The 27,121-nt window shown below is 44.4% G+C and overlaps 1 protein-coding gene across 1 annotated transcript in view; it reads right to left on the bottom strand.

Moving 5' to 3' along the window:
• The window catches only part of LOC121537277 (CUB and sushi domain-containing protein 2-like), a gene marked incomplete at its 3' end in the record, with an annotated part of 265,202 nt that overhangs the window by 116,919 nt on the left and 121,162 nt on the right, over positions 1–27,121 (bottom strand). The window contains exons 13-18 of the mRNA XM_045216200.1: positions 22,342–22,536; positions 16,600–16,738; positions 15,197–15,384; positions 10,527–10,715; positions 9,771–9,887; positions 7,153–7,368 (exon numbers count right to left, since the gene is read on the bottom strand). Of these exons, the coding sequence (XP_045072135.1) occupies positions 7,153–7,368; positions 9,771–9,887; positions 10,527–10,715; positions 15,197–15,384; positions 16,600–16,738; positions 22,342–22,536 (1,044 nt within the window). The remainder of the gene's footprint in view (positions 1–7,152; positions 7,369–9,770; positions 9,888–10,526; positions 10,716–15,196; positions 15,385–16,599; positions 16,739–22,341; positions 22,537–27,121) is intronic.

The following is a 27,121-nucleotide window of genomic DNA, read 5'->3' as shown; positions in this document are numbered from 1 at the left end:
GGTTAAGTGTGCCTTGATTTCTAAATAAATCACAGACAGTGTCACCAGAAAAGCACCCCCACACCATAACACCTCCTCCTCCATTCTTTACGGTGGGAAATACACATGGAGATCATCCGTTCACCCACACAAAGACACGACGGTTGGAACCAAAAATCTCCAATTTGAACTCCAGACCAAAGGACACATTTCCACCGGTCTAACGTCCATTGCTCGTGTTTCTTGGCCCAAGCAAGTCTCTTCTTCTTATTGGTGTCCTTTAGTAGTGGTTTTCTTTGCAGCAATTCGACCATGAAGGCCTGATTCACACAGTCTCCTCTGAACAATTGATGTTGAGATGTGTCTGTTACTTGAACTCTGTGAAGCATTTATTTGGGCTGCAATTTCTGAGGCTGGTAACTCTAATGAACTTATCCTCTGCAGCAGAGGTAACTCTGTGTCTTCCATTCCTGTGGCGGTCCCCATGAGAGCCAGTTTCATCATAGCGACTTTACTTGAAAAAAATGCTTAAAGTAATGATGGTCTGTCGTTTCTCTTTGCTTATTTGAGCTGTTCTTGCCATAATATGGACTTGGTCTTTTACCAAATAACAACACAACTGATTGGCTCAAACACATTAAGAAGGAAATAAATTACACAAATTAACTTTTAAGAAGGCACACCTGTTAATTGAAATGCATTCCAGGTGACTATCTCATGAAGCTGGTTGAGAGAATGCCAAGAGTGTGCAAAGTTATCATCAAGGCAAAGGGTGGCTATTTGAAGAATCTCAAATATAAAATATATTTTGATTTGTTTATCACTTTTTTTGGTTACTACATGATTCCATATGTGTTATTTCATAGTTTTGATGTCTTCACTACAATGTAGAAAATAGTACAAATAAAGAAAAACCCTTGAATGAGTAGGTGTTCTAAAACTTTTGACCGGTACTGTATAGTGAGCTATTAGGACAGTGATTTTTGTTGTTGTTGTTGTTTTGGCTCTGTACACCAGCACTTTGGATTTGAAATTGCAGACTGTCAGCTTTAATTTGAGGTTATTTCCATCCATATCAGGTGAACCGTTTAGAAATTACAACACTTTTTTTACATAGTCAGGAGACATTAGGAGACCAAATGTATTAAAAGAGTCAACAATTCAGTATTTGGTCCCATATTACCAGCATGCAATGATTACGTCAAGTTTGTGACTCTACAAACTTGTTGGATGCATTTGCTGTTTGTTTTGGTTGTGTTTCAGATTATTTTGTGCCCAATGGAAATGCATGGTAAATAATGTATTGTGTCTTTTGGGCGTTAATTTGATTGTAAATAAGAATATAATATGTTTCTAAACATTAATGTGGATACTACCATGATTAAGGATAGTCGTGAATAACGAAAAGTTATATATATATATATATATATATATATATATATAATTATATCCCCAAAGAAAGACTAACCTCTCACCGTTACAATATGATGGCGCTTTTTATGGACTCTTTATGGACTCTTAACCAACCGTGCTATTTTGTGTGTTTTTTGGCATTGTTTGTAACTTATTTTGTACATAATGTTGCTGCTACCATCTCTTATGACCGAAAAGAGCTTCTGGACATCAGAACAGCGATTACTCACCTTGAACTGGACTAATAATTTATATTTAATGAGTCGGACGAGAGGGATTTGCTCCAGACACCCGACAGGGCCCTCATCCCCGTCATTCGCAGTAGAAAGAAAAGGAGATATCGCTGAAGGAGATCGGGGTGCCTGGTAAGGAGCCGGCGACGAGTGGCTAATCTGCCTTTGCCATCGATACTATTGGCCAACTTACAATCGCTTGATAATAAAGTGGACAAACTACAAGCATGAATATCCTACAAACGGGACATTAAAAACAGTAATATCTTATGTTTCACCGAGTCGTGGCTGAACGAAGACATGCATAACATACAGCTGGTGGGTTATACACTGTATCGGCAGGATAGAACAGCAGCCTCTGGTAAGACAAGGGGTGGCGGTCTACGAGTATTTGTAAACAACAGCTGGTGCACGATATCTAAGGAAGTCTAGAGGATTTGCTCGCATGAGGTAGAGTATCTCATGATAAGCTGTAGACCACACTATCTACCAAGAGAGTTTTCATCTATATTCTTCGTAGCTGTCTATTTACCACCACAAACCGATGCTGGCAATAAGACCGCACTCAATGAACTGTATGCGGCCATAAGCAAACAGGAAAACGCTCATCCAGAAGCGGCACTCCTAGTGGCCGGGGACTTTAATGCAGGGAAACTTAAATCCGTTTTACCTAATTTCTACCAGCATGTTAAATGTGCAACCAGAGGGAAAAAAAAACTCTAGACCACCTTTACTCCAAACACAGAGACGCATACAAAGCTCTCCCTCGCCCTCCATTTGGCAAATCTGACCATAATTATATCCTCCTGATTCCTGCTTACAAGCAAAAACTAAAGCAGGAAGCACCAGTGACTCGGTCAATAAAGAAGTGGTCAGATGATGCAGATGCTAAGCTACAGGACTGTTTTGCTAGCACAGACTGGAATATGTTCCGGGATTCTTCCGATGGCATTGAGGAGTACATCAGTCACTGGCTTCATCAATAAGTGCATTGATGACGTTGTCCCCACAATGACTGTACGTACATACACCAACCAGAAGCCATGGATTACAGGCAACATCTGCACTGAGCTAAAGGGTAGAGCTGCCGCTTTCAAGGAGCGGGACTCTAACCCGGAAGCTTATGAGAAATCCCACTATGCCCTCCGACGAACCATCAAACAGGCAAAGAGTCAATACAGGACTAAGATTGAATCATACTACACCGGCTCTGACGCTCGTCGGATGTGGCAGGGCCTGCAAACTATTATAGACTACAAAGGGGAAGCACAGCCGCGAGCTGACCAGTGACACAAGCCTACCAGATGAGCTAAATCACTTCTATGCTCGCTTCGAGGCAAGCAACACTGAAGCATGCATGAGAGCATCAGTTGTTCCGGACGACTGTGTGATCCCGCTCTCCATAGCCGATGTGAGTAAGACCTTTAAACAGGTCAACATTCACAAGGCCAGAGGGCCAGACGGATTACCAGGACACGATGACCAACTGGCAAGTGTCTTCAATGACATTTTCAACCAACATGTTTCAAGCAGACCACCATAGTCCCTGTGCCCAAGAACACTAAGGTAACCTGCCTAAATGACTACTGACCCGTAGCACTTACGTCTGTAGCCATGAAGTGCTTTGAAAGGCTGGTCATGGCTCACATCAAACCATTATCCCAGAAACCCTAGACCCACTCCAATTTGCATATCGCCCCAACAGATCCACAGATGATGCAATCTCTATTGCGCTCCACACTGCCCTTTCACACCTGGGCAAAAGGAACACCTATGTGAGAATGCTATTCATTGACTACAGCTCAGCGTTCAACACCATAGTGCCCTCAAAGCTCATCTCTAAGCTAAGGACCCTGGGACTAAACACCTCCCTCTGCAACTGGATCCTGGACTTCCTGACGGGCCGCCCCCAGGTGGTAAGGGTAGGTAACAACACATCTGCCACACTGATCCTCAACACGGGGGCCCCTCAGAGGTGACCCTGGACAACACCCTGTCGTTCTCCGCTAACATCAAGGCGGTGACCCGCTCCTGCAGGTTCATGCTCTACAACATTCGGAGAGTACGACCCTGCCTTACACAGGAAGCGGCACAGGTCCTAATCCAGGCACTTGTCATCTCCCGTCTGGATTACTGCAACTCGCTGTTGGCTGGCCTCCCTGCCTGTGCCATTAAACCCCTACAACTCATCCAGAATGCCGCAGCCCGTCTGGTGTTCAACCTTCCCAAGTTCTCTCACGTCACCCCCCTCCTCCGCACACTCCAGTGGCTTCCAGTTGAAGCTCGCATCCGTTACAAGACCATGGTGCTTGCCTATGGAGCAGTGAGGGGAACGGCACCTCTGTACCTTCGGGCTCTGATCAGTCCCTACACCCAAACGAGGCATTGCGTTCATCCACCTCTGGCCTGCTGGCTCCCCTTCCTCTGCGGAAGCATAGTTCCCGCTCAGCCCAGTCAAAACTGTTCGCTGCTCTGGCACCCCAATGGTGGAACAAGCTCCCTCACGACGCCAGGACAGCGGAGTCACTCACCACCTTCCGGAGACATTTGAAACCCCACCTCTTTAAGGAATACCTGGGATAGGATAAAGTAATCCTTCTACACCCCCCCAAAAAAAAATGTAAAGTGGTTATCCCACTGGCTATAGGGTGAATGCACCAATTTGTGAGTCGCTCTGGATTAGAGCGTCTGCTAAATGACGTAAATGTGCCCTTGAGCAAGGCACTTAACCCTAATTGCTCCTGTAAGTCGCTCTGGATAAGAGCGTCTGCTAAATGACTAAAATTAAAAAAAAATGTAAAAGGTGCGTGCTCAGTCCCCTCCTGTACTCCCTGTTCACTCATGATTGCATGGCCAGGCACGACTCCAACTCCATCATTAAGTTTGCCGATGACACAACGGTGGTAGGCCTGATCACCGACAACGATGAGACAGCCTTTAGATAGCCAGTGTGGTGCCAGGATAACAACCTCTCCCTTAACGTGACAAAGACAAAGGAGATGATTGTGGACTACAGGAAAAAAAAAGAGGACTGAGCACGCCCCCATTCTCATCGACGGGGCTGTAGTGGAGCAGGTTGAGAGCTTCAAGTTCCTTGGTGTCCACATCACCTACAAGCTAACATGGAACAAGCACACCAAGACAGTCGTGAAGAGGGCACGACAAAACCTATTCACCCATGGAGACTAAAAAGATTTGGCATGGGTCCTCAGATCCGCAAAAGGTTCTACAGCTGCACAATCGAGAGCATCCTGACTGGTTGCATCACTGCCTTGTACGGCAACTTCTCGGCCTCCGACCGCAAGGCATTATAGAGGGTAGTGCGTACGGCCCAGTACATCACTGGGGCCAAGCTTCCTGCCATCCAGGACCTCTATACCAGGCGGTGTCAGAAGAAGGCCCTACAAATTGTCAAAGTTATATAGCCTCGCTATATATTTTATTTTACTGCTGCTCTTTAGTTATGTGTTACTTTTATTTCTTACTATTTTACATGGTATTTTTTTGTGATTTTCTTTGGTATTCGTTCTTAAAACTGCATTGTTGGTTATTATTATTTTATTTATTTTTTTATTTAAAACTGCATTGTTGGTTAAGGGCTTGTAAGTAAGCATATCACTGTAAGGTCTACACCTGTTGTATTCGGCGCATGTGACAAATAAAATTTGATTTGATTTGATAACAGGGGAGGTTAGTGTTTTTTGGGGGTATGATATTGTGCGTCTGTAAATTTCTCACTCATCATTATTCACAATTCATTCAGGATTATCCATAATCATCCACATTAGAAGTGTTTAGAAACATATTCGGTAACACTTTACTTGACACCCCACGTTATGAGAGGGTCATAACCATGTCATAATATGTTATAACACTGTCATGACACATTTAGACATATATTGTGTTATTTTATGGCTGGTTTGGACACCTACATAAGAGTGTCAAAACCTACAAAACCTACCACACAACGCAAAACATTCCATTACACCGTAGCCTACTCGTCAACAGTATGTTTATGTTATATATTTGTTTTTTATTGACCATATTAAATGATCATCGTAATTACGCACACACAGACATGCACTGACCCCAATGCTCTGTTGCTGATGACTGGGATGAATGCAGGAGCAGATTTCAGGAGCAGGACAAGACACCCTCTTTTTGACTGATGACTGACATAAGGGCATGTATGTGAAAGGCCTATCTGGCTTATTTTACATTTACATTTTAGTCATTTAGCAGATGCTCTTATCCAGAGCGACTTACAGGAGCAATTAGGGTTAAGTGCCTTGCTCACGGGCACATCGACAGATTTTTCACCTAGTCAGCTCGGGGATTAGAACCAGCGACCTTTCGGTTACTGGCACAACGCTCTTAACCACTAAGCTACCTGCCGCCCTGGCTTATGTGACTATGATGGTCATAATGCTTCTTGACAGTATCATAAAGTATATCTTCATAGACCAAGTAAAGTGACACAGAATGGTCATAATGCTTCATGACAGTGGCATAAAGTGTATTTTCTACTAGTTATTTAAAATATGATGAAGAAAACATGACTGTAAAGAATTCAGTCCTACAACAACAAAGGATTTAAGAAACAAACTGTCATAGAAAATAAGCTTCTTGGCAGGAAAAAAATAACTATTTTGAATAAATGTGGGTTTAGACACTCTTATGTAGGTATCATAACCAGCCATAAAATAACACAATATGTGTCACAACAAAGTGTAAATATATGTGTCATGACAGTGGTATGACCATATTATGACAGGTTATGACAGCTGTTATGACATATTATGACATGGTTATGCCACTGAGTGTCAAGTGTTACCACATATTATATTCTTATTTACAATAAAAGTGACCCCAAAATGACACAATACGTTATTTACCATTCATTTCTACTGGGCACAAAATAATCTGAAACACAACCATAAACAAACAGCAAATGAGTCCAACAAGTTTGTAGAGTCACAAGTTTGATGTAATCATTGTGTGCCTGTGTACAGAGCCAAGACAACAAAAAATGTGTCACTGTTCCAATATTTTTTGGAGCTCACCTGTAGCTCCATTTCAATGGTAGCCTGTCTTCCTATCTGGCTCCAAGGACCGTGAAACTAGCCTGGTACCAGATCGGTATGTGCTGTGTGGTCAACTCATATGGTAGTGTGACGTTTACATTTTTAGTCATTTAGCAAGACGCTCTTATCCAGAGCGCCTTACAGTCAGAAGACAAAATAAACAGATCTGGGACCAGTTTCATGTTCCTTCTAGCCGGATAGGGAGGCACACAGATACACACATATACTCATATTTGTTTTTTGGTGGATCCCCAAATACATTACATCATACAATAGGCTATTCTCTCAGTATTCCCTAAAATCTCACAATAATCGTCTGTCAAGGTTTAGAGCTGTATTTCATGGCCCTTCGAGACGGATAAGAAGCCATGCTTCTACAGTTATAGCTGTATCGAAGTTTCTCTTTCAAACACATGCAGAGGCCCAAGCCCCAAAACCCCTACCTGAGAAGGTGATGTTGAATCCCTCGTAGGAGACAGAGAAGTCTGAAAGGAAGCGTATCTGAGCGGTGTAGTTCCCATACAGGCCTGCACTGAGGGTGGGGGGCAGTATTGAGCCTGTTAGTCTCCACAGGGGCTCGGGGAAGCTGCCGTTCTCCGTCACCAACAGGTGGTCGTGGGGAGACTCTAGGTGGAATGTATGGAAGGTGAACTGGACACCTGGTGGGGGAGGAGAGAGAGAGAGAAGAGTCAGCTTCACCCTTCCTGGTGGGGGAGGAGAGAGAGAGACAAGAGTCAGCTACACTCTTCCTGGTGGGGGAGGATATATATATATACGTATATATGTATATATGTATATACAGTTGAAGTTGGAAGTTTACATACACCTTAGCCAAATACATTTAAAATCAGCTTTTCACAATTCCTGACATTTAATCCGAGTAAGAATTCCCTGTCTTAGGTCAGTTAGGATCACCACTTTATTTTAAGAATGTGAAATGTCAGAATAATAGTAGAGATAATGATTTATTTCAGCTTTTATTTCTTTCATCACATTCCCAGTGGGTCAGAAGTTTACATACACTCAATTAGTATTTTGTAACATTGCCTTTAAATTGTTTAACTTGGGTCAAACGTTTCGAGGAGCCTTCCACAAGCTTCCCACAATAAGTTGGGTGAATTTTGGCCCATTCCTCCTGACACAGCTGGTGTAACTGAGTCAGGTTTGTAGGCCTCCTTGCTCGCGCACGCTTTTTCAGTTCTGCCCACAAAATTTCTATAGGATTGAGGTCAGGGCTTTGTGATGGCCACTCCAATACCTTGACTTTGTTGTCCTTAAGCCATTTTGCAACAACTTTGGAAGTATGCTTGGGGTCATTGTCCATTTGGAAGACCCATTTGCGACCAAGCTTTAACTTCCTGACTGATGTCTTGAGATGTTGCTTAAATATATCCACATAATTTTCCTTCCTCACGATGCCATCTATTTTGTGAAGTGCACCAGTCCCTCCTACAGCAAAGCACCCCCACAGCATGATGCTGCCACCCCCGTGCTTCACTGTTGGGGTGGTGTTCTTCGGCTTGCAAGTCCCCCTTTTTCCTCCAAACATAACGATGGTCATTTCTCCAAAGTCTTTGTCCCCATGTGCAGTTGCAAACCTAGTCTGGCTTTTTTATGGCGGTTTTGGAGCAGTGGCTTCTTCCTTGCTGAGCGGCCTTTCAGGTTATGTCGATATAGGACTCGTTTTACTGTGGATATAGATACTTTTGTACCTGTTTCCTCCAGCATCTTCTCAAGGTCCTTTGATGTTGTTCTGGGATTGATTTGCACTTTTCACACCAAAGTACGTTCATCTCTAGGAGACAGAGCGCGTCTCCTTCCTGAGTGGTATGATGGTAAAAAAAAAGACTGAGTGGTATTTTGGTAAAAAAAAAGACTGTAAAATCACCAAGAATTCAGCTAAACATTTAATTGATTTAGGAAATCTGTATTCCCACACACAAAAAAAAGATGTGATCGTGTCTCAGTGTAATAAAGGTATGAAATGATTGTTATCTCTGTTCAGGCTGTGGTCAATTTGCAGTGTATCAATTATTATAATTCTGTTCCGGCCCCCTGACTATTCACTCAGACAGAAACGTCCCGAGGTCGAATCTAGCTGCCTACCCCTGTCGTGGCACTAATAGTGATGTGATGGGGGGTTGGGTAACCAAGATACTTTATGAAGAGGTACTAATAGTGATGTGATGGGGGGTTGGATAACCAATATACATTATGAAGAGGTACTAATAGTGATGTGATGGGGGGTTGGGTAACCAAGATACTTTATGAAGAGGTACTAATAGTGATGTGATGGGGGTTGGGTAACCAAGATACTTTATGAAGAGGTACTAATAGTGATGTGATGGGGGGTTGGGTAACCAAGATACTTTATGAAGAGGTACTAATAGTGATGTGATGGGGGGTTGGATAACCAAGATGCTTTATGAAGAGGTACTAATAGTGATGTGATGGGGGGGTTGGGTAACCAAGATGCATTATGAAGAGGTACTAATAGTGATGTGATGGGGGTTGGGTAACCAAGATACTTTATGAAGAGGTACTAATAGTGATGTGATGGGGGGTTGGGTAACCAAGATGCATTATGAAGAGGTACTAATAGTGATGTGATGGGGGGTTGGGTAACCAAGATACTTTATGAAGAGGTACTAATAGTGATGTGATGGGGGGTTGGATAACCAAGATGCTTTATGAAGAGGTACTAATAGTGATGTGATGGGGGGTTGGATAACCAAGATACTTTATGAAGAGGCACTAATAGTGATGTGATGGGGGTTGGGTAACCAAGATACTTTATGAAGAGGTACTAATAGTGATGTGATGGGGGGTTGAGTAGCAGTGGTGCAGGGATGTACCAGCAATCTCTACAGGACCCGATAAGTGCCAGGGTTGTGGGTTTGATTCCCACGGGGGGCCAGTATGAGCAGAAAAAAAAGTATCTCTGGATAAGAGCGTCTGCTAAATGACTAACATGCAAATGTAAATAAGTGAAATGACATTGTCAGTGAAATTGAATTAGACTGGAGGTGAACAGCATGCAGACAGTAGTGGGCCTGCTCACCTTTGCCATGGGAGGATTCAATCATCCAGGTGCAGTTGAGGTTGTGAGGATAGAAGTCTGGAAACCCCGGAGAGAGGATGGTACCGGTGTTACCCTGGATATAACCTCCACACAACGCTGGAGAGAGAGGGAGAGAGGGAGAGAGAGAGAGAGAGAGAGAGAGAGAGAGAGAGAGAGAGAGAGAGAGAGAGAGAGAGAGAGAGAGAGAGAGAGAGAGAGAGAGAGAGAGAGAGAGAGAGAGAGAGAGAGAGAGAGAGAGAGAGAGAGAGAGAGAGAGAGAGAGAGAGAGAGAGAGAGAGAGAGAATAAGTTGGTAGGTTCTAGAACTATACATAATGAAATGTCCACAGGTTTCACCATGCACTACATCCAGTTTAATATCAGTGCCCTTCTGAAGGACATAAACAGAGAGGGCAGTATCATTATACAGGAGGAGGAAATCAATACTGGCCATAATTATAAAAGCCTTTATAGTGAAATAAGAAGAGAAACTCTAAAGGGTAAGAATTGTCCCTTAAAGATGAAAATACAGAGAAAGTACTGAGAAAACGCTGCCATTCGGACGCTACATAGCATGGCCCTAAACACTGATTTAGGGTTCCGTTTCAAGTTTCCCCCCCAATGGATAAAGGTAGATATTGGGAAGTCATAAGATTATCCTATTATCCTTTACTGTATGATACGGGCAACTTCCACCTGGAAGTAACCTGGGTGGGGGGGGGTAATTTTGTGAACAGAATTCAGAATTGGGCCGTACCATCACAGCCGGGCAGGGGTCGACTCCACTGGAAGTTGGGTTCGCACTCCAGGGGCTCCAGGTCGCTAAGGGAGTACCCCGCATCACAGCTGAACGTTACCAAGGCACCCACGTAGAAGTCGTTGCCATGGCGTTGGCCGTTGACAGGGATGCCAGGGTCGACACAGTGATCTGACTGTAGCTGTAGAGCTGAGTGGGAAAACACACACACAGGGGTTACCACACACACACACACACACACACACACACACACACACACACACACACACACACACACACACACACACACACACACACACACACACACACACACACACACACACACACACACACACACACACACACACACACACACACACACACACACACACACAGGGGTTACTACACACATACACACACACACACACACACACACACACACACACTCACACACACACACACACACACACACACACACACACACAGGGGTTACTACACACATACACACACACACACACTCACACACACACACACACACACACACACACACACACACACACACACACACACACACACACACACACACACACACACACACACACACACACACACACACACACACACACACACACACACACACACACACACACACACACACACACACACAGGGGTTACTACACACATACACACACACACACACACACACACAGGGGTTACTACACACACACACACACAGACACACACACACACACACACACACACACACACACAAACACACACAGGGGTTATTACACACACACCCCTCTTCCCTATGCCACAATACCATCTATACTGATTGAGTCATACTGAATATCTAAGAGGTCCTGATGTGCTTAAAGGCATTAACCCTCTACAGTAAGACGACCATTATGGAAATAAGTCCCAGACTGTTTTGTGGGGTATCCTTGACCATTTACTCATGTGCATGTATGTTTTTTTGAAGTTTTATGTGTGCTTGTTTTTGTTTTGTTTTTAATGGTCGCATAATACATTAGAGTAAAGTAAAGTAAAGTAAACTACTTTTGACCACGGTCCATAGGAAGTAGAGTGCCTAAAACTCCTGTACAACTTCCTGTCAGGTTTCGTTTTGAATACAACTTCCTGTCAGGTTTTGTTTTGAATACAACTTCCTGTCAGGTTTTGTTTTGAATACAACTTCCTGTCAGGTTTCGTTTTGAATACAGGGGCCAACTAAAAGTGATCTCACCCCCACACATACCTTTCCTTGTTTCTGTCTGAGTGGTGCAGTAGCCATGGTGAATTATTAAAGCAGAGACCGGTGGTGTGACTAAGGGTTACTAAGTTGAGTCAGGTATAAAAAGATTTTAAAAAACTTAAACTCTCACCTAGTCCTCCAAGATGACACTGTTTTTAAAGGTGTTTGTGTGTGTGTATTCGTGGCCCCATGGGAGATTGTGTGTGACAGGGTTATCTTACAGTAAAATCAACCCAGTAATTATTAGATCATTGTAAATGTTGAGACAGAGACAAGAGAGCCCACAGTGATCATGGTTTTAATACCACCTCATTAATACCACCTCATTAATATCACCTCATTAATACCACCTCATTAATACCACCTCATTAATACCACCTCATAAATATCACCTTATTAATATCACCTCATTAATATAATCTAATTAATACCACCTCATTAATATCACCTCATTAATATCACCTCATTAATATAATCTCATTAATACCACCTCATTAATACCACCTCATTAATACCACCTCATTAATACCACCTCGTAAATATCACCTTATTAATATCACCTTATTAATATCATCTTATTAATATCCCCTAATTAATATCACCTTATTAATATCCCCTAATTAATATCACCCCATTAATATCACCTCATTAATATCACTTCATTAATACCACCTCATTAATATGATTACTATGATTATATTATATGGCATGATTATAGCTCAGTCAGGGACCTGGCATGACTATAGCTCAGTCAGGGACCTGGCATGATTATAGCAGTGGAGTAGCAATACCATATGTGACTAGTTTCAGGAAACTAGACGTCACTACTTCACAGGAGAGGCATTTGAACGTAAACCTTTTTTTTTTTTATCAAGATGCATTTTTGGGCAGAAAAGCCTTCTGGGTAATGTGAACTTTTATGGGCCTTAATAACAAACTTGTATGACATCTGTAATTACGAATACAATTGTTAAATTACGAGCGTAGTTGGCTTAGCCACGGAAAAAGACAGAAGACTTCCCGCTAGCCATGATTGGCTGAGATAATGCTGAGAGATGAGATCGGATTGGTCTGCCATGTAGCACGCTTCTGTCTATAACATGAGCTGGTAATCCTTTCTAACGCGACATTTTTGAAAGATATCATGAAGAATTTCAAAAGTGTTGCTAAGGCTCTCCACTTTCTGTAGGACCGAGTTTTGAAATCAGTGGAATGCCAAGTGGAAGCAGAGTATGATAGCTAATGAGATGAAAAAATGAAGGCGTTTGATTGCAAATGTGGAGGGAGTCGAAAAGAGAACAGAAGGCTGTTGTATAAAACACCTGTCTCCGGATTACATCTTCAAACTAAGGGCAACCATGGCATCCGTGTCAGAGAGGGAGAAGCGTCCATCCATGTATACGGGTAAGAGAGTCTAGCTAGCTACATTTTCAGATATTATGCGTTTCTAATTTAGTCAGAAAGTCGTTTTCATTGCAAGTTAAAGCATACTGTTTGCTAGCTAGCTAATGTTATGCGTCTGAGCTGTGTAGTAACATTATTCGTATCTCAGAGCCATTTGCATTGCAAGTTATAGACTAATGTTAGCTAGCTAGCTAACATTGAACCTATTTGGTTAGCTTTAGCTACCTGTAGATTCATGCAGGTTAGTAGCGTTATGAGTTGGGATTATGGTTCATTGTTTAGCTAGCTAGCTACATGGCTAAACAAAATACTACACTATGCAAGTAACCATTTCACTGTACCATTTACGTCATTTAGCAGACGCTCTTATCCAGAGCGACTTACAGTTAGTGCATACATTATTATTATTATATTTTTTTTTCATACCCCATGGGAATCGAACCCACAACCCTGGCGTTGCAAACGCCATGCTCTACCAACTGAGCTACCTCCCTGCCGGCCATTCCCTCCCCTACCCTGGACGATGCTGGGCCAAATGTGCGCCGCCCCATTGGTCTCCCGGTTGCGGCCGGCTACAGCAGAGCCTGGATTCGAACCAGGATCTCTAGTGGCACAGCTAGCACTGCGATGCAGTGCCTTAGACCACTGCGCCACTCTACACCTTGTGTATCCTGTGCATGTGACAAATAAACTTAGATTTTATTTTATATAGTGTGTGTTTACCAGAGACGGTAATGTGAAGAACAACATGACCTGCACCAAAGTCAGATTAGGATATAACGTTAGGCCAATGAGACAGTGTCCAAGTTCTCGAATTCTCTGGTAGAACACCCTGCTTTTATTTCATCACACTCACAACCGTAAGCTATTTTTTGTAATTAGTTTTCATTAACTTGTAAATAATTATATTGTTGTGAGTTTATTTTCCTGTAATAATGAATACAAATTAGCTAAAGTTAAGACGTTGTCAGCTACATGATATGGTCATTACTTGAACTGGCTAACCAGTTGACTTAACGTTAGCTAGCTAGCTAACAAGCAAGAAACAAACCAAAACAGTGTTAAGAAAGTTGCTTTTAGTTGTCTGGTTTGCTAGATTGACATATACTAAATGAACTTTTAAACAGATGGGTTAATTGGTGTTAAAATACCCCAGTTATGCTATTTTGGACCACCAGGCTGCTGATGTCATAAAGTCTGTCGTATTTGTATTCCTACTTTTTCATAACGACAATGACAAGTTTAACATCGGACGACAATAGAATGTTCATGTCGATAGACGGAGTATAAACCAGCCTTTAGTCTTGGAATCTTCGGTTGTTTAGAACACTACCGTACTCACTCTTTTTAGCACATGGCCTCACATGTGAATCCTTAAAGAGATGGGTGGGGCTAACATTTAAACGGGTGTGAACGATGCTGAATGGGTGTAGACAAAGAAGAGCTCTCCAATGGGTGTACCAAAACATTCAAAGGCCATTTTCTCAAAAGTGGGGTTACAAGTTTATCAACTTTCAAAGCAGAATTACTTTCCCATTGTTCCTCAACTGTAGTGTATGATATAACATTTTCTAGCTCAGAGTTGCTACTTTTTTTTTCAAATGTTGCTACATAAGACCGAATCGAGCCGGTCGGTCACGTATACATTATCGGCAGTGGTCCTCTGTAGCTCAGCTGGTAGAGCACAGCGCTTGTAACGCCAAGGTAGTGGGTTCGATCCCCGGGACCACCAATGCACAAAAAAATGTATGCACGCATGACTGTAAGTCGCTTTGGATAAAAGTGTCTGCTAAATGGCATATTATTATTATTATTATTATTATTTGTAACGGTGGGCTCTGTCAGTTAAAGCAGACTAATCTGGAACATATTTGGTTATACTTTTTTGTCATTTGAGGAGAGGAAGAAAGGTAGGGATAGTTTCAGAGTTTCTCAAATGGTTGTTCTGGACCCATTAGTAGTTATCGCCCAATGTCTACTGGTTTGTGGCTAAGATGTAGACACCTGGAGAACAACACACACAAAGTCTTACTCTCATAGCGGATGCGGAAGCCGATGTCCGAGTGGCTCTTGTCGGTGGAAAAGAGAAGGAACAGGAAGTTGGAGGTGCTGATGAGGAACTGGGGCACCTGGGTACCCTGGTAACTACCAATCAGAGGCGAGGAGGGGAACCGGCCGTCACGCACCTCCAGCACGTCATAGTTTACCTCAGTACGAAACCTGAGGGAACAACCCAATGGGTTAACAGGAATCATGGGGGAACAACCAATGGGTTAACAGGAATCTGGGGCAACAACCAATGGGTAAAACAGGGATCTGGGGAACAACCAATGGGTTAACAGGAATCTGAGGGAACAACCAATGGGTGAACAGGAATCTGAGTATTAGATAATTAGACATTTTAATATAATTATAATAGAATACTATTAGAGCTAGATACACAAACTAATAGTATAATAGAGAAAACATCTGGATTCATATTTAGAAGCAATGTGGAAAGCAGCATAATTTTTTTGTTTTGGAAGAATATGTTGTGCTTAAATTGAAAGCATCCTGAGAGAATAAACAGCCTGGAGAAACGGTGTGGTGCCTCCTTGAGTGACAAGGGGCATAGCTTGGTTTGGCATGCATGGCCCGGGAACTGGAAGCATTCAGCAGCGGAAGAGAGAGGACTCTATGGAACTTGGAGGCTGTGGTAAAGTGAAGCCTAATTATTAGTAACAATTTATTTCTAAGGGAGAAGAAAAATTCTAGGCGCACTGGTGCTCCAAAATAAAATTATAGGTTGCACAGCAAAATATTTAGTAGCTCGCCCTTTAGAGCCCTGAGAGTGAAAGCGAGAGAGAAATCGAGATAAATCCAGAGAAATCAAGAGAGAGAGAGAGAGAGAGAGAGAGAGAGAGAGAGAGAGAGAGAGAGAGAGAGAGAGAGAGAGAGAGAGAGAGACAGACAGACAGACAGACAGACAGACAGACAGACAGACAGACAGACAGACAGACAGACAGACAGACAGACAGACAGACAGACAGACAGACAGACAGACAGACAGACAGACAGACAGACAGACAGACAGACAGACAGACAGACAGACAGACAGAGAGAGAGAGAGAGAGAGAGAGAGCGAGAGAGAGAGAGAGAGACAGACAGACATACAGACAGACAGACAGAGAGAGAGGGAGAGAGAGAGAGAGAGAGAGAGAGAGAGAGAGAGAGAGAGAGAGAGAGAGAGAGAGAGAGAGAGAGAGAGAGAGAGAGAGAGAGAGAGAGAGAGAGCAATGTGGGAAGAAGTGAGGTGAGAGAGCTACAGAGGAGATAGAGGAAATAATGTAGGACAAGATGGAAAAGAGAGAGAGGCAGCATGAAGGACAGTAAAGGCAGAGAGGTAGACAGGAAGAGAGGTAGACAGGAAGAGCACAGTGTTGTGTCCTGACTCACTTATCAAAGATGATCTTGATGGGGTATCCTGGCGGAGCCTCGATGACCCACTCACAGTTAAGGGCCTCCTTATAGAGCTCTGGCCAACCAGGGGACAGGATGATACCACTAGGAGCCTTCAGATCACCCCCACACGGAGCTGAGGAACATGGGAGGAGAAGAGGTGGGGGGTGGAGAGGAAGAGGAAAGAGGAGGGGAGTGGGAGAGGAGGGAGAGGAGAGAGGGAGAGATGAGGGGGGAGAGGAGGGAGAGATTGGGGGGAGAGGAGGGAGAGGGTGAGAGGAGAGGGGGGGAGAGGGAGGGAGGAGGATGAGAGAGATGAAAGGGAAGAGAGGGAGAGGTGGAGACAGAGACAGAGGGTATATTATACAGTACATCTCAGTCATGGATGTGTCCACTGTGTCCACTGTGTCCACTGTGTCACTGTGTCCACTGTGTTCGCTGTGTCCACTGTGTTCGCTGTGTCACTGTGTCCACTGTGTCCACTGTGTTCACTGTGTCCACTGTGTCCACTGTGTCCACTGTGTTCAATGCGTCCACTGTCATGTCATGGAAATGGTTGACCATTACTGGCGCTCAAGGCCAAACATTACTTCAGAGACTGAGTGGGTGGGTGGCTGGAAAGGGGAGGTGGAAGGGGGAGGGTGGAAGGGGAGGGTGGAAGGGGGAGTGGGAAGGGGGAGGGTGGAAGGGGAGGGTGGAAGGGGAGGGTTTGAAGGGGGAGGGTGGAAGGGGAGGGTGGAAGGGGGAGGGTGGAAGGGGAGGGTGGAAGGGGGAGGGTTTAAGGGGAGGGTGGAAGGGGGTGGCAAGTGTGTGTATGTGGGTGCGTTTGTGTGTGTTTGTGTGTGTGTGTGTGGGTGTGTGTGTGTGTGTGTGTGTGTGTTCTAGCAAATGTGCAAATGTCCTTGATTAACATAAATCACACTGAACAGAAAACCACTTTGATCAATACACAATGGTATATGATATGAGACATGCCTGCTTGCTAATGTGCCCCATGTCAATTTTTCTAAATGTCATTGAATAACATAAATCTGTGCCAACAACACTAAGCTGACATAGTGGCATACTGTATATATTACCTTAATTAAACATAAACCACTTAGATCACCCCACAACAGACAACATGTTCAAACATATGTACATCTCTGTGTGAGAGAGATAAGGCTTCAGTTGGAGTGTGGCAAATAAAATCTGGGGCGCTCTCTGTATAAAATCTGATGGCTACACACCAATACATCGATTTGAGAATCAAACTCACTTAAATAACAGCCAACCCTTGTCAGTGTTGATATCCTACAGTATGCATAGTACAGTTTGGAGCTTTCTCTTGAGAGGGCAGCCTGATGAAAGCCAGTCAATATTTAAATCACCCAGAAAGGTTGTCCTCTAACCAGTGATGTAAAATTATCTCACGCTTCCATGTGGTTTTTGAGTTGTGGTAGTTTCAAACAGCGCACACAACCTGATTTCCCCCCTAATCGATATCAGTGATTTATTTCCACTTGTCAAAACAACAGGGTTTTTGGTGCTTGTGCAGTTAATAAGATGCTCGTTCAAAAAATTAAAATAAATATGATTAGCTGTCATCAAGGCTACTTTGAATAATCTAAAATCGAAAATATATTTTGATTTGTTTAACACTTTTTGGGTTACTACATGATTCCACATGTGTTATTTCATAGTTTTGATGTCTTCACTATTATTCTACAATGTAGAAAATAGTAAAAATAAAGAAAAACCCTTGAATGAGTAGGTGTGTCCAAACTTTTGACTGGCACTGTAAGTATTCACACCCCTTTGCTATGACACTCCAAACTGAGCTTAGGGGGGATCCAATTTCCTTTGCTCATCCTTGAGATGTCACCACAACTTGAATGGAGTCCACCTGTGGCCAATTCAATTGTTTGGACACGATTCAGGAAAAAAACTAACATCTTCAGAGCAGAAACTATACCATGAAGTCCAAGGAGCTGTCCATAGAACTCCCAGATATATAATTGTGATGAGGCATATATCTGGGGAAGGGTATAAAACTATTTCTAAAGTGTTGAACGTTTCCAAGAGCACAGTGGTCTCCATCATTAGGAAATTGAAAAAAATATGGAACTACCCAGACTCTGCCTAGAGCTGGCCGTCCGACTAAACTGAGCAACCGGGCAAGAAGGACCTTGGTCAGGGAGGTGACCAAGAACCCAATGACCACTCTGACAGAACTACAGAGTTCCTCGGCTAAGATGAGAGAACCTGCCAGAAGCACAACTGTCTACAGCACTTCACCAATCTGGACTTTATGGGTGAGTGGCCAGACGGAAGTCACTCTTGAGAAAAAGGCACATGACAGCTCGCCTGGAGTTCGCAAAAAGGCACGTGAAAGACTCTGAGATCATAAGGCAAAAGATTTTGTGGTCTGATGAGACAAAAACTTAACTATTTGGCCGGAATGCAAAGTGCTATGTCTGGAGAAAACCAGGCACAGCTTATCACCCGTCTAACACCATCCCTACCATGAAGCATGGTGGTGGCTGCATCATGCTATGGGGATGATTTTAAGCAGCAGGGACTGGGAGACTGGTAAGGATAGAGGGAACAATGAATGGAACCAAATACAGGCAAATTCTTAACGAGAACCTACATCAGGAGAGCAAACCTTAGACTGGGAACGAAGATTTACTCTCCAATGGGACAATGACCCCAAGCACACAGCCAAAGCAACGCTGGAATGGCTTCAGAAAAATTATGTGAAGGTCCTTGAGTGGCCCAGCCAAAGCCCAGACTTGAATCCCATTGAAAATGTGTGGAAAGACTTGAAGATTGCTGTTCACTGGCGCTCCACATCTAACTTAACAGAGCATGAGAAAATATGTAAGGAAGAATGGGAAAAAATCCCCAAATATATAGACATACCCAAGATGACTCAAAGCTGTAATCGCCGCCAAAGGTGCTTCTACAAAGTATTGACTCAGTGGTGGGAATACTTAAGTAAATTAGATATTTTCAATGCATTTGCAAAAATGTCTAAAAACACGTTTTCACTTTGTCATTTTGGGGTATTGTGTGTAGATAATAATACATCCTATTTAAACCATTTTGAATTCAGGCTGTAACACAACAAAATGTGGAATAATTCAAGGGGTATGAATACTTTCTGAAGGCACTGTATGTTTAGGTTTTCAAGATGTCACAAACTGTTTCTGCATATTGGTTATTGATTTGGACACGTTAAAACTGTGTTTTGACACTGGGCTATTTCTCAAAATGTCTTGTCAACAGGATGCAGCGACAGCATCATTTTCAACTTTAGGAATATTAATTGAACTTTCAACCTTCATTTCCAATGGTATTGTACCTAATCAGGTAAAATTGCTAAATGAGTCCAAACACATGCTGTGATTTAGTTATTTTGATGATATACCAGAAATCACCTGAACAGGTTTGCCTACTCTTAGGAGAAACTAGCACTAAGCTAACTACCTTATATTAATGTAACTATGTATCACCTCTTAGGCAGGGTTTTCCGTTAGGAAAGTGTGATACTGGACATTTGATAAATTTACCCGACCCATATGCACTGATTAGGGCGTCTACTCACAGTGTTCTGAATGACAGAAATCACATTTAGATGATGGTTATTCATTTCAACAGAACATGCAACTCGAAGATGCAACAGGGTATGTCCTTCTTACCAAATTCCGATGCACACTTTGAAGATGTTAGAATAGCTTTCCACATGCATTTTTCCTCAGCCAACAGTAACGAACCGCAAAACCACTAGCCTACGTCAATCTACCTATTCCATTAGTCAGCTTGTCGTTCTGTGCGAGAAACAAATAGCCTATTCCAAAACAATTTCAAATTTAAATTCATACAACTTTTTTTTTAAAGCAATGACGCTGACGCAACAGTTCAGAACGTTTAGCTTAAAATGTTGATAAACTATTATTTATTCACATTATAAGCACAGCAATGTGCACAAGGCAGTAGGCTACGTGCGGGAATATTTGGTAAACACCGTTGTCAAAAGCAGACCGCACAAGTGAGGGGTTTCATGTGACAGAGATTAAAATATCCATTAGACATTTAGAAAGAGAGGAGATCTAAAGATGCAACAACTAGCATGGGTTGCTAATATGAATAGGATTGTGCCTTTGGCTACTGGACAATGCTGATTTGAAAACCAATAGAACGTGAGAGAAATAGGCCAGTGAGAAATAGGCTACTTTGAAGCAAGGTATGACATGCCTCATAATATGAAGTAAAATGTTCAGGTTTCAAACAATTAAGTATGTTTTCAAAATGCATATGCTACTGCCTCCAGTTCATTGCAAAGTGGTGTGTGATGCGCTGAAGCCTGTCTACCATTGTCTGTCCACTTGCATGGTGAATGGGAAACACGCTTCAATTACCAGTTGAGAAATAATTAGTAGCTATTTTTAATCGTGGCCATCAAGAATGTGTTTTTAACACGCGATTGGATTTAGAATTGTTGTACAATGATTGGGCTTATAAAAGCACGTTTCACTCCAGCAGCAATGAACAAGCTGTTTGAGGAGCTGCAGCAGCAGCAATGAACAAGCTGTTTGAGGAGCTGCAGCAGCAGAAATGAACAAGCTGTTTGAGGAGCTGCAGCAGCAGAAATGAACAAGCTGTTTGAGGAGCTGCAGCAGCAGCAATGAACAAGCTGTTTGAGGAGCTGCAGCAGCAGCAATGAACAAGCTGTTTGAGGAGCTGTAGCAGCAGCAATGAACAAGCTGTTTGAGGAGCTGCAGCAGCAGAAATGAACAAGCTGTTTGAGGAGCTGCAGCAGCAGAAATGAACAAGCTGTTTGAGGAGCTGCAGCAGCAGCAATGAACAAGCTGTTTGAGGAGCTGCAGCAGCAGCAATGAACAAGCTGTTTGAGGAGCTGTAGCAGCAGTAATGAACAAGCTGTTTGAGGAGCTGCAGCAGCAGAAATGAACAAGCTGTTTGAGGAGCTGTAGCAGCAGTAATGAACAAGCTGTTTGAGGAGCTGCAGCAGCAGCAATGAACAAGCTGTTTGAGGAGCTGTAGCAGCAGTAATGAACAAGCTGTTTGAGGAGCTGCAGCAGCAGCAATGAACAAGCTGTTTGAGGAGCTGTAGCAGCAGTAATGAACAAGCTGTTTGAGGAGCTGCAGCAGCAGCAATGAACAAGCTGTTTGAGGAGCTGCAGCAGCAGCAATGAACAAGCTGTTTGAGGAGCTGCAGCAGCAGTAATGAACAAGCTGTTTGAGGAGCTGCAGCAGCAGAAATGAACAAGCTGTTTGAGGAACTGCAGCAGCAGTAATGAACAAGCTGTTTGAGGAACTGCAGCAGCAGTAATGAACAAGCTGTTTGAGGAGCTGCAGCAGCAGTTCTCACAATGTCTGACAGATTTTCAGATGAAAACAAAAAGACCCTAGTATTTTCTTACTAGCACTGACTTTGCTGATAAATACTCTGTTAAGGGAAAATGTACTTGATACAGTTGTGATGTGTTGTTGTCTCACCTAGCTAGCTTAAGACGAATGCAATTAATTGTAAGTTGCTCTGGATAAGAGCGTCTGCTAAACGAATGAAAAATGTTAAACGTACAGACAGAAAGACAAATGGAGAAATATGAGGAAGCGTGTCTCCTTCACAGCGTGAGAGCAAAAATGGAGGAAAGAGGGATGGAATGACAGAAATATGAAAAGAAAGCAAGAGTGATGGCCTGAAAGGAAGCCGCCCCTCCTCTCCTCTCTAACCTTCACAGCGAGGCACAGCGTTGTCCCAGACCACGTTTCCATCCTTCAGGATACAGGAGACAGTCTGGGAGCCATGGGTCTTCACGAAGCCTTCCTCACACAGGAAGGAGATGGAGCTGCCCAGCTGAAGGTTCTCACCAAACCGCTTCCCGTTCACTGGAACCCCCGGGTCTGGACACTCATTATGGCGGAACGCTAGGGAGAGAGAGAGAGAGAGAGAGAGGTAAGGGTCAGGGTCTGTTATTGAGTTGGAGTTGGGAGGAGTGTGTAGGTTGGAGGGTGGGCAGGTGTGTGTGTGTGTATATTAATGAGTGTGTGTGTGTACAGGTGTGTTTGTAAATCTATGGTCATTAGAGAAAGAGCAAAATAAAACTGCCCTTGAAAACTTAAGGTGGCAAACTGCAGGATCCAGCTACGACCCACTGCTATGCTAGACTTTTCATTGGTTGGGCTAATGCTAATCTCTCACAGTGGAATTTAATTATTTGAGCACGTAAATAATTGAGCAACTTTCTCCAATAAACTTTTCTGCCATCGTTCTGTTCGGTAATAGACACATTTGTTTTACTTAGAGAGAGAGAGAGAGAGAGAGAGAGAGAAAGAAAGAGAGAGAGAGAGAGAGAGAGAGAGAGAGACAGAGAGACAGAGAGAGACAGAGAGAGAGAGAGAGAGAGAGAGAGAGAGAGAGAGAGACAGAGAGAGAGAGAGAGAGAGAGAGAGAGAGAGAGAGAGAGAGAGAGAGACAGAGAGAGGTCACACATCACACGCCAATATCATCCAGTATATGTACTTATGCATGCTTCTATGGAGACATGCAGAGGGGAGGATAATGTACGAGAGAAGAGAACTGATGACCTGGATGGTCTCCTTGGAGATGAGATTTGGCCCAGGTCTGCGACACCTGGCCCTCAATGATCTAACGAGCTACCTGTCTGGTTACAGTGGAGCTACCTGTCTGGTTACAGTGGAGCTACCTGTCTGGTTACAGTGGAGCTACCTGTCTGGTTACAGTGGAGCTACCTGTCTGGTTACAGTGGAGCTACCTGTCTGGTTACAGTGGAGATACCTGTCTGGTTACAGTGGAGCTACCTGTCTGGTTACAGTGGAGCTACCTGTCTGGTTACAGTGGAGCTACCTGTCTGGTTACAGTGGAGCTACCTGTCTGGTTACAGTGGAGCTACCTGTCTGGTTACAGTGGAGCTACCTGTCTGTTACAGTGGACCTACCTGTCTGGTTATAGTGGAGCTACCTGTCCGGTTACAGTGGAGCTACCTGTCTGGTTACAGTGGAGCTACCTGACTGGTTACAGTGGAGCTACCTGTCTGGTTACAGTGGAGCTACCTGTCTGGTTACAGTGGAGCTACCTGTCTGGTTACAGTGGAGCTACCTGTCCGGTTACAGTGGAGCTACCTGTCTGGTTACAGTGGAGCTACCTGTCTGGTTATAGTGGAGCTACCTGTCTGGTTATAGTGGAGCTACCTGACTGGTTACAGTGGAGCTACCTGTCTGGTTATAGTGGAGCTACCTGTCTGGTTACAGTGGAGCTACCTGTCTGGTTACAGTGGAGCTACCTGTCTGGTTACAGTGGAGCTACCTGTCTGGTTACGGTGGAGCTACCTGTCTGGTTACAGTGGAGCTACCTGTCTGGTTACAGTGGAGCTACCTGTCTGGTTACAGTGGAGCTACCTGTCTGGTTACAGTGGAGCTACCTGTCTGGTTACAGTGGAGCTACCTGTCTGGTTACAGTGGAGCTACCTGTCTGGTTACGGTGGAGATACCTGTCTGGTTACAGTGGAGCTACCTGTCTGGTTACGGTGGAGCTACCTGTCTGGTTACAGTGGAGCTACCTGTCTGGTTACAGTGGAGCTACCTGTCTGGTTACAGTGGAGCTACCTGTCTGGTTATAGTGGAGCTACCTGTCTGGTTATAGTGGAGCTACCTGTCTGGTTACAGTGGAGCTACCTGTCTGGTTACAGTGGAGCTACCTGTCTGGTTACAGTGGAGCTACCTGTCTGGTTACAGTGGAGCTACCTGTCTGGTTACAGTGGAGCTACCTGTCTGGTTACAGTGGAGCTACCTGTCTGGTTACAGTGGAGCTACCTGTCTGGTCACAGTGGAGCTACCTGTCTGGTTACAGTGGAGCTACCTGTCTGGTTACAGTGGAGCTACCTGTCTGGTTACAGTGGAGCTACCTGTCTGGTTACAGTGGAGCTACCTGACTGGTTACAGTGGAGCTACCTGTCTGGTTATAGTGGAGCTACCTGTCTGGTTACAGTGGAGCTACCTGTCTGGTTATAGTGGAGCTACCTGTCTGGTTACAGTGGAGCTACCTGTCTGGTTACAGTGGAGCTACCTGTCTGGTTACAGTGGAGCTACCTGTCTGGTTACAGTGGAGCTACCTGTCTGGTTACAGTGGAGCTACCTGTCTGGTTACAGTGGAGCTACCTGTCTGGTTACAGTGGAGCTACCTGTCTGGTTACAGTGGAGCTACCTGTCTGGTTACAGTGGAGCTACCTGTCTGTTACAGTGGAGCTACCTGTCTGGTTATAGTGGAGCTACCTGTCCGGTTACAGTGGAGCTACCTGTCTGGTTACAGTGGAGCTACCTGACTGGTTACAGTGGAGCTACCTGTCTGGTTATAGTGGAGCTACCTTTCTGGTTACAGTGGAGCTACCTGTCTGGTTACAGTGGAGCTACCTGTCCGGTTACAGTGGAGCTACCTGTCTGGTTACAGTGGAGCTACCTGACTGGTTACAGTGGAGCTACCTGTCTGGTTATAGTGGAGCTACCTGACTGGTTACAGTGGAGCTACCTGTCTGGTTATAGTGGAGCTACCTGTCTGGTTACAGTGGAGCTACCTGTCTGGTTACAGTGGAGCTACCTGTCTGGTTATAGTGGAGCTACCTGTCTGGTTACGGTGGAGCTACCTGTCTGGTTATAGTGGAGCTACCTGTCTGGTTACAGTGGAGCTACCTGTCTGGTTACAGTGGAGCTACCTGTCTGGTTACAGTGGAGCTACCTGTCTGGTTACAGTGGAGCTACCTGTCTGGTCACAGTGGAGCTACCTGTCTGGTTACAGTGGAGCTACCTGTCTGGTTACAGTGGAGCTACCTGTCTGGTTATAGTGGAGCTACCTGTCTGGTTATGGTGGAGCTACCTGTCTGGTTACAGTGGAGCTACCTGTCTGGTTACGGTGGAGCTACCTGTCTGGTTACAGTGGAGCTACCTGTCTGGTTACAGTGGAGCTACCTGTCTGGTTACAGTGGAGCTACCTGTCTGGTTATAGTGGAGCTACCTGTCTGGTTACAGTGGAGCTACCTGTCTGGTTATAGTGGAGCTACCTGTCTGGTTATGGTGGAGCTACCTGTCTGGTTATAGTGGAGCTACCTGTCTGGTTACAGTGGAGCTACCTGTCTGGTTACAGTGGAGCTACCTGTCTGGTTACAGTGGAGCTACCTGTCTGGTTACAGTGGAGCTACCTGTTGGTTACAGTGGAGCTACCTGTCTGGTTACAGTGGTGCTACCTGTCTGGTTATAGTGGAGCTACCTGTCTGGTTACAGTGGAGCTACCTGTCTGGTTACAGTGGAGCTACCTGTCTGGTTTTAGTGGAGCTACCTGTCTGGTTACAGTGGAGCTACCTGTCTGGTTACAGTGGAGCTACCTGTCTGGTTACAGTGGAGCTACCTGTCTGGTTACAGTGGAGCTACCTGTCTGGTTACAGTGGAGCTACCTGTCTGGTTACAGTGGAGCTACCTGTCTGGTTACAGTGGAGCTACCTGTCTGGTTACAGTGGAGCTACCTGTCTGGTTATAGTGGAGCTACCTGTCCGGTTACAGTGGAGCTACCTGTCTGGTTACAGTGGAGCTACCTGTCTGGTTACAGTGGAGCTACCTGTCTGGTTATAGTGGAGCTACCTGTCTGGTTATAGTGGAGCTACCTGTCTGGTTATAGTGGAGCTACCTGTCTGGTTACAGTGGAGCTACCTGTCTGGTTACAGTGGAGCTACCTGTCTAGTTATAGTGTAGCTACCTGTCTGGTTATAGTGGAGCTACCTCTCTGGTTACAGTGGAGCTACCTGTCTGGTTATAGTGGAGCTACCTGTCTGGTTATAGTGGAGTTACCTGTCTGGTTACAGTGGAGCTACCTGTCTGGTTATAGTGGAGCTACCTGTCTGGTTACAGTGGAGCTACCTGTCTGGTTACAGTGGAGCTACCTGTCTGGATACAGTGGAGCTACCTGTCTGGTTACAGTGGAGCTACCTGTCTGGTTACAGTGGAGCTACCTGTCTGGTTATAGTGGAGCTACCTGTCTTTTTACAGTGGAGCTACCTATCTGGTTACAGTGGAGCTACCTGTCTGGTTACAGTGGAGCTACCTGTCTGGTTATATTGGAGCTACCTGTCTGGTTACAGTGGAGCTACCTGTCTGGTTACAGTGGAGCTACCTGTCTGGTTATAGTGGAGCTACCTGTCTTTTTACAGTGGAGCTACCTATCTGGTTACAGTGGAGCTACCTGTCTGGTTACAGTGGAGCTACCTGTCTGGTTATGGTGGAGCTACCTGTCTGGTTACAGTGGAGCTACCTGTCTGGTTATAGTGGAGCTACCTGTCTGGTTACGGTGGAGCTACCTGTCTGGTTACAGTGGAGCTACCTGTCTGGTTACAGTGGAGCTACCTGTCTGGTTACAGTGGAGCTACCTGTCTGGTTACAGTGGAGCTACCTGTCTGGTTACGGTGGAGCTACCTGTCTGGTTACAGTGGAGCTACCTGTCTGGTTACAG

Source organism: Coregonus clupeaformis, unplaced genomic scaffold (assembly GCF_020615455.1).
Source record: "Coregonus clupeaformis isolate EN_2021a unplaced genomic scaffold, ASM2061545v1 scaf0637, whole genome shotgun sequence".
NCBI lineage: Eukaryota > Metazoa > Chordata > Actinopteri > Salmoniformes > Salmonidae > Coregonus > Coregonus clupeaformis.
Note: the sequence above shows the minus strand (reverse complement) of the source record. Positions and strands in the feature narration are given on the sequence as shown.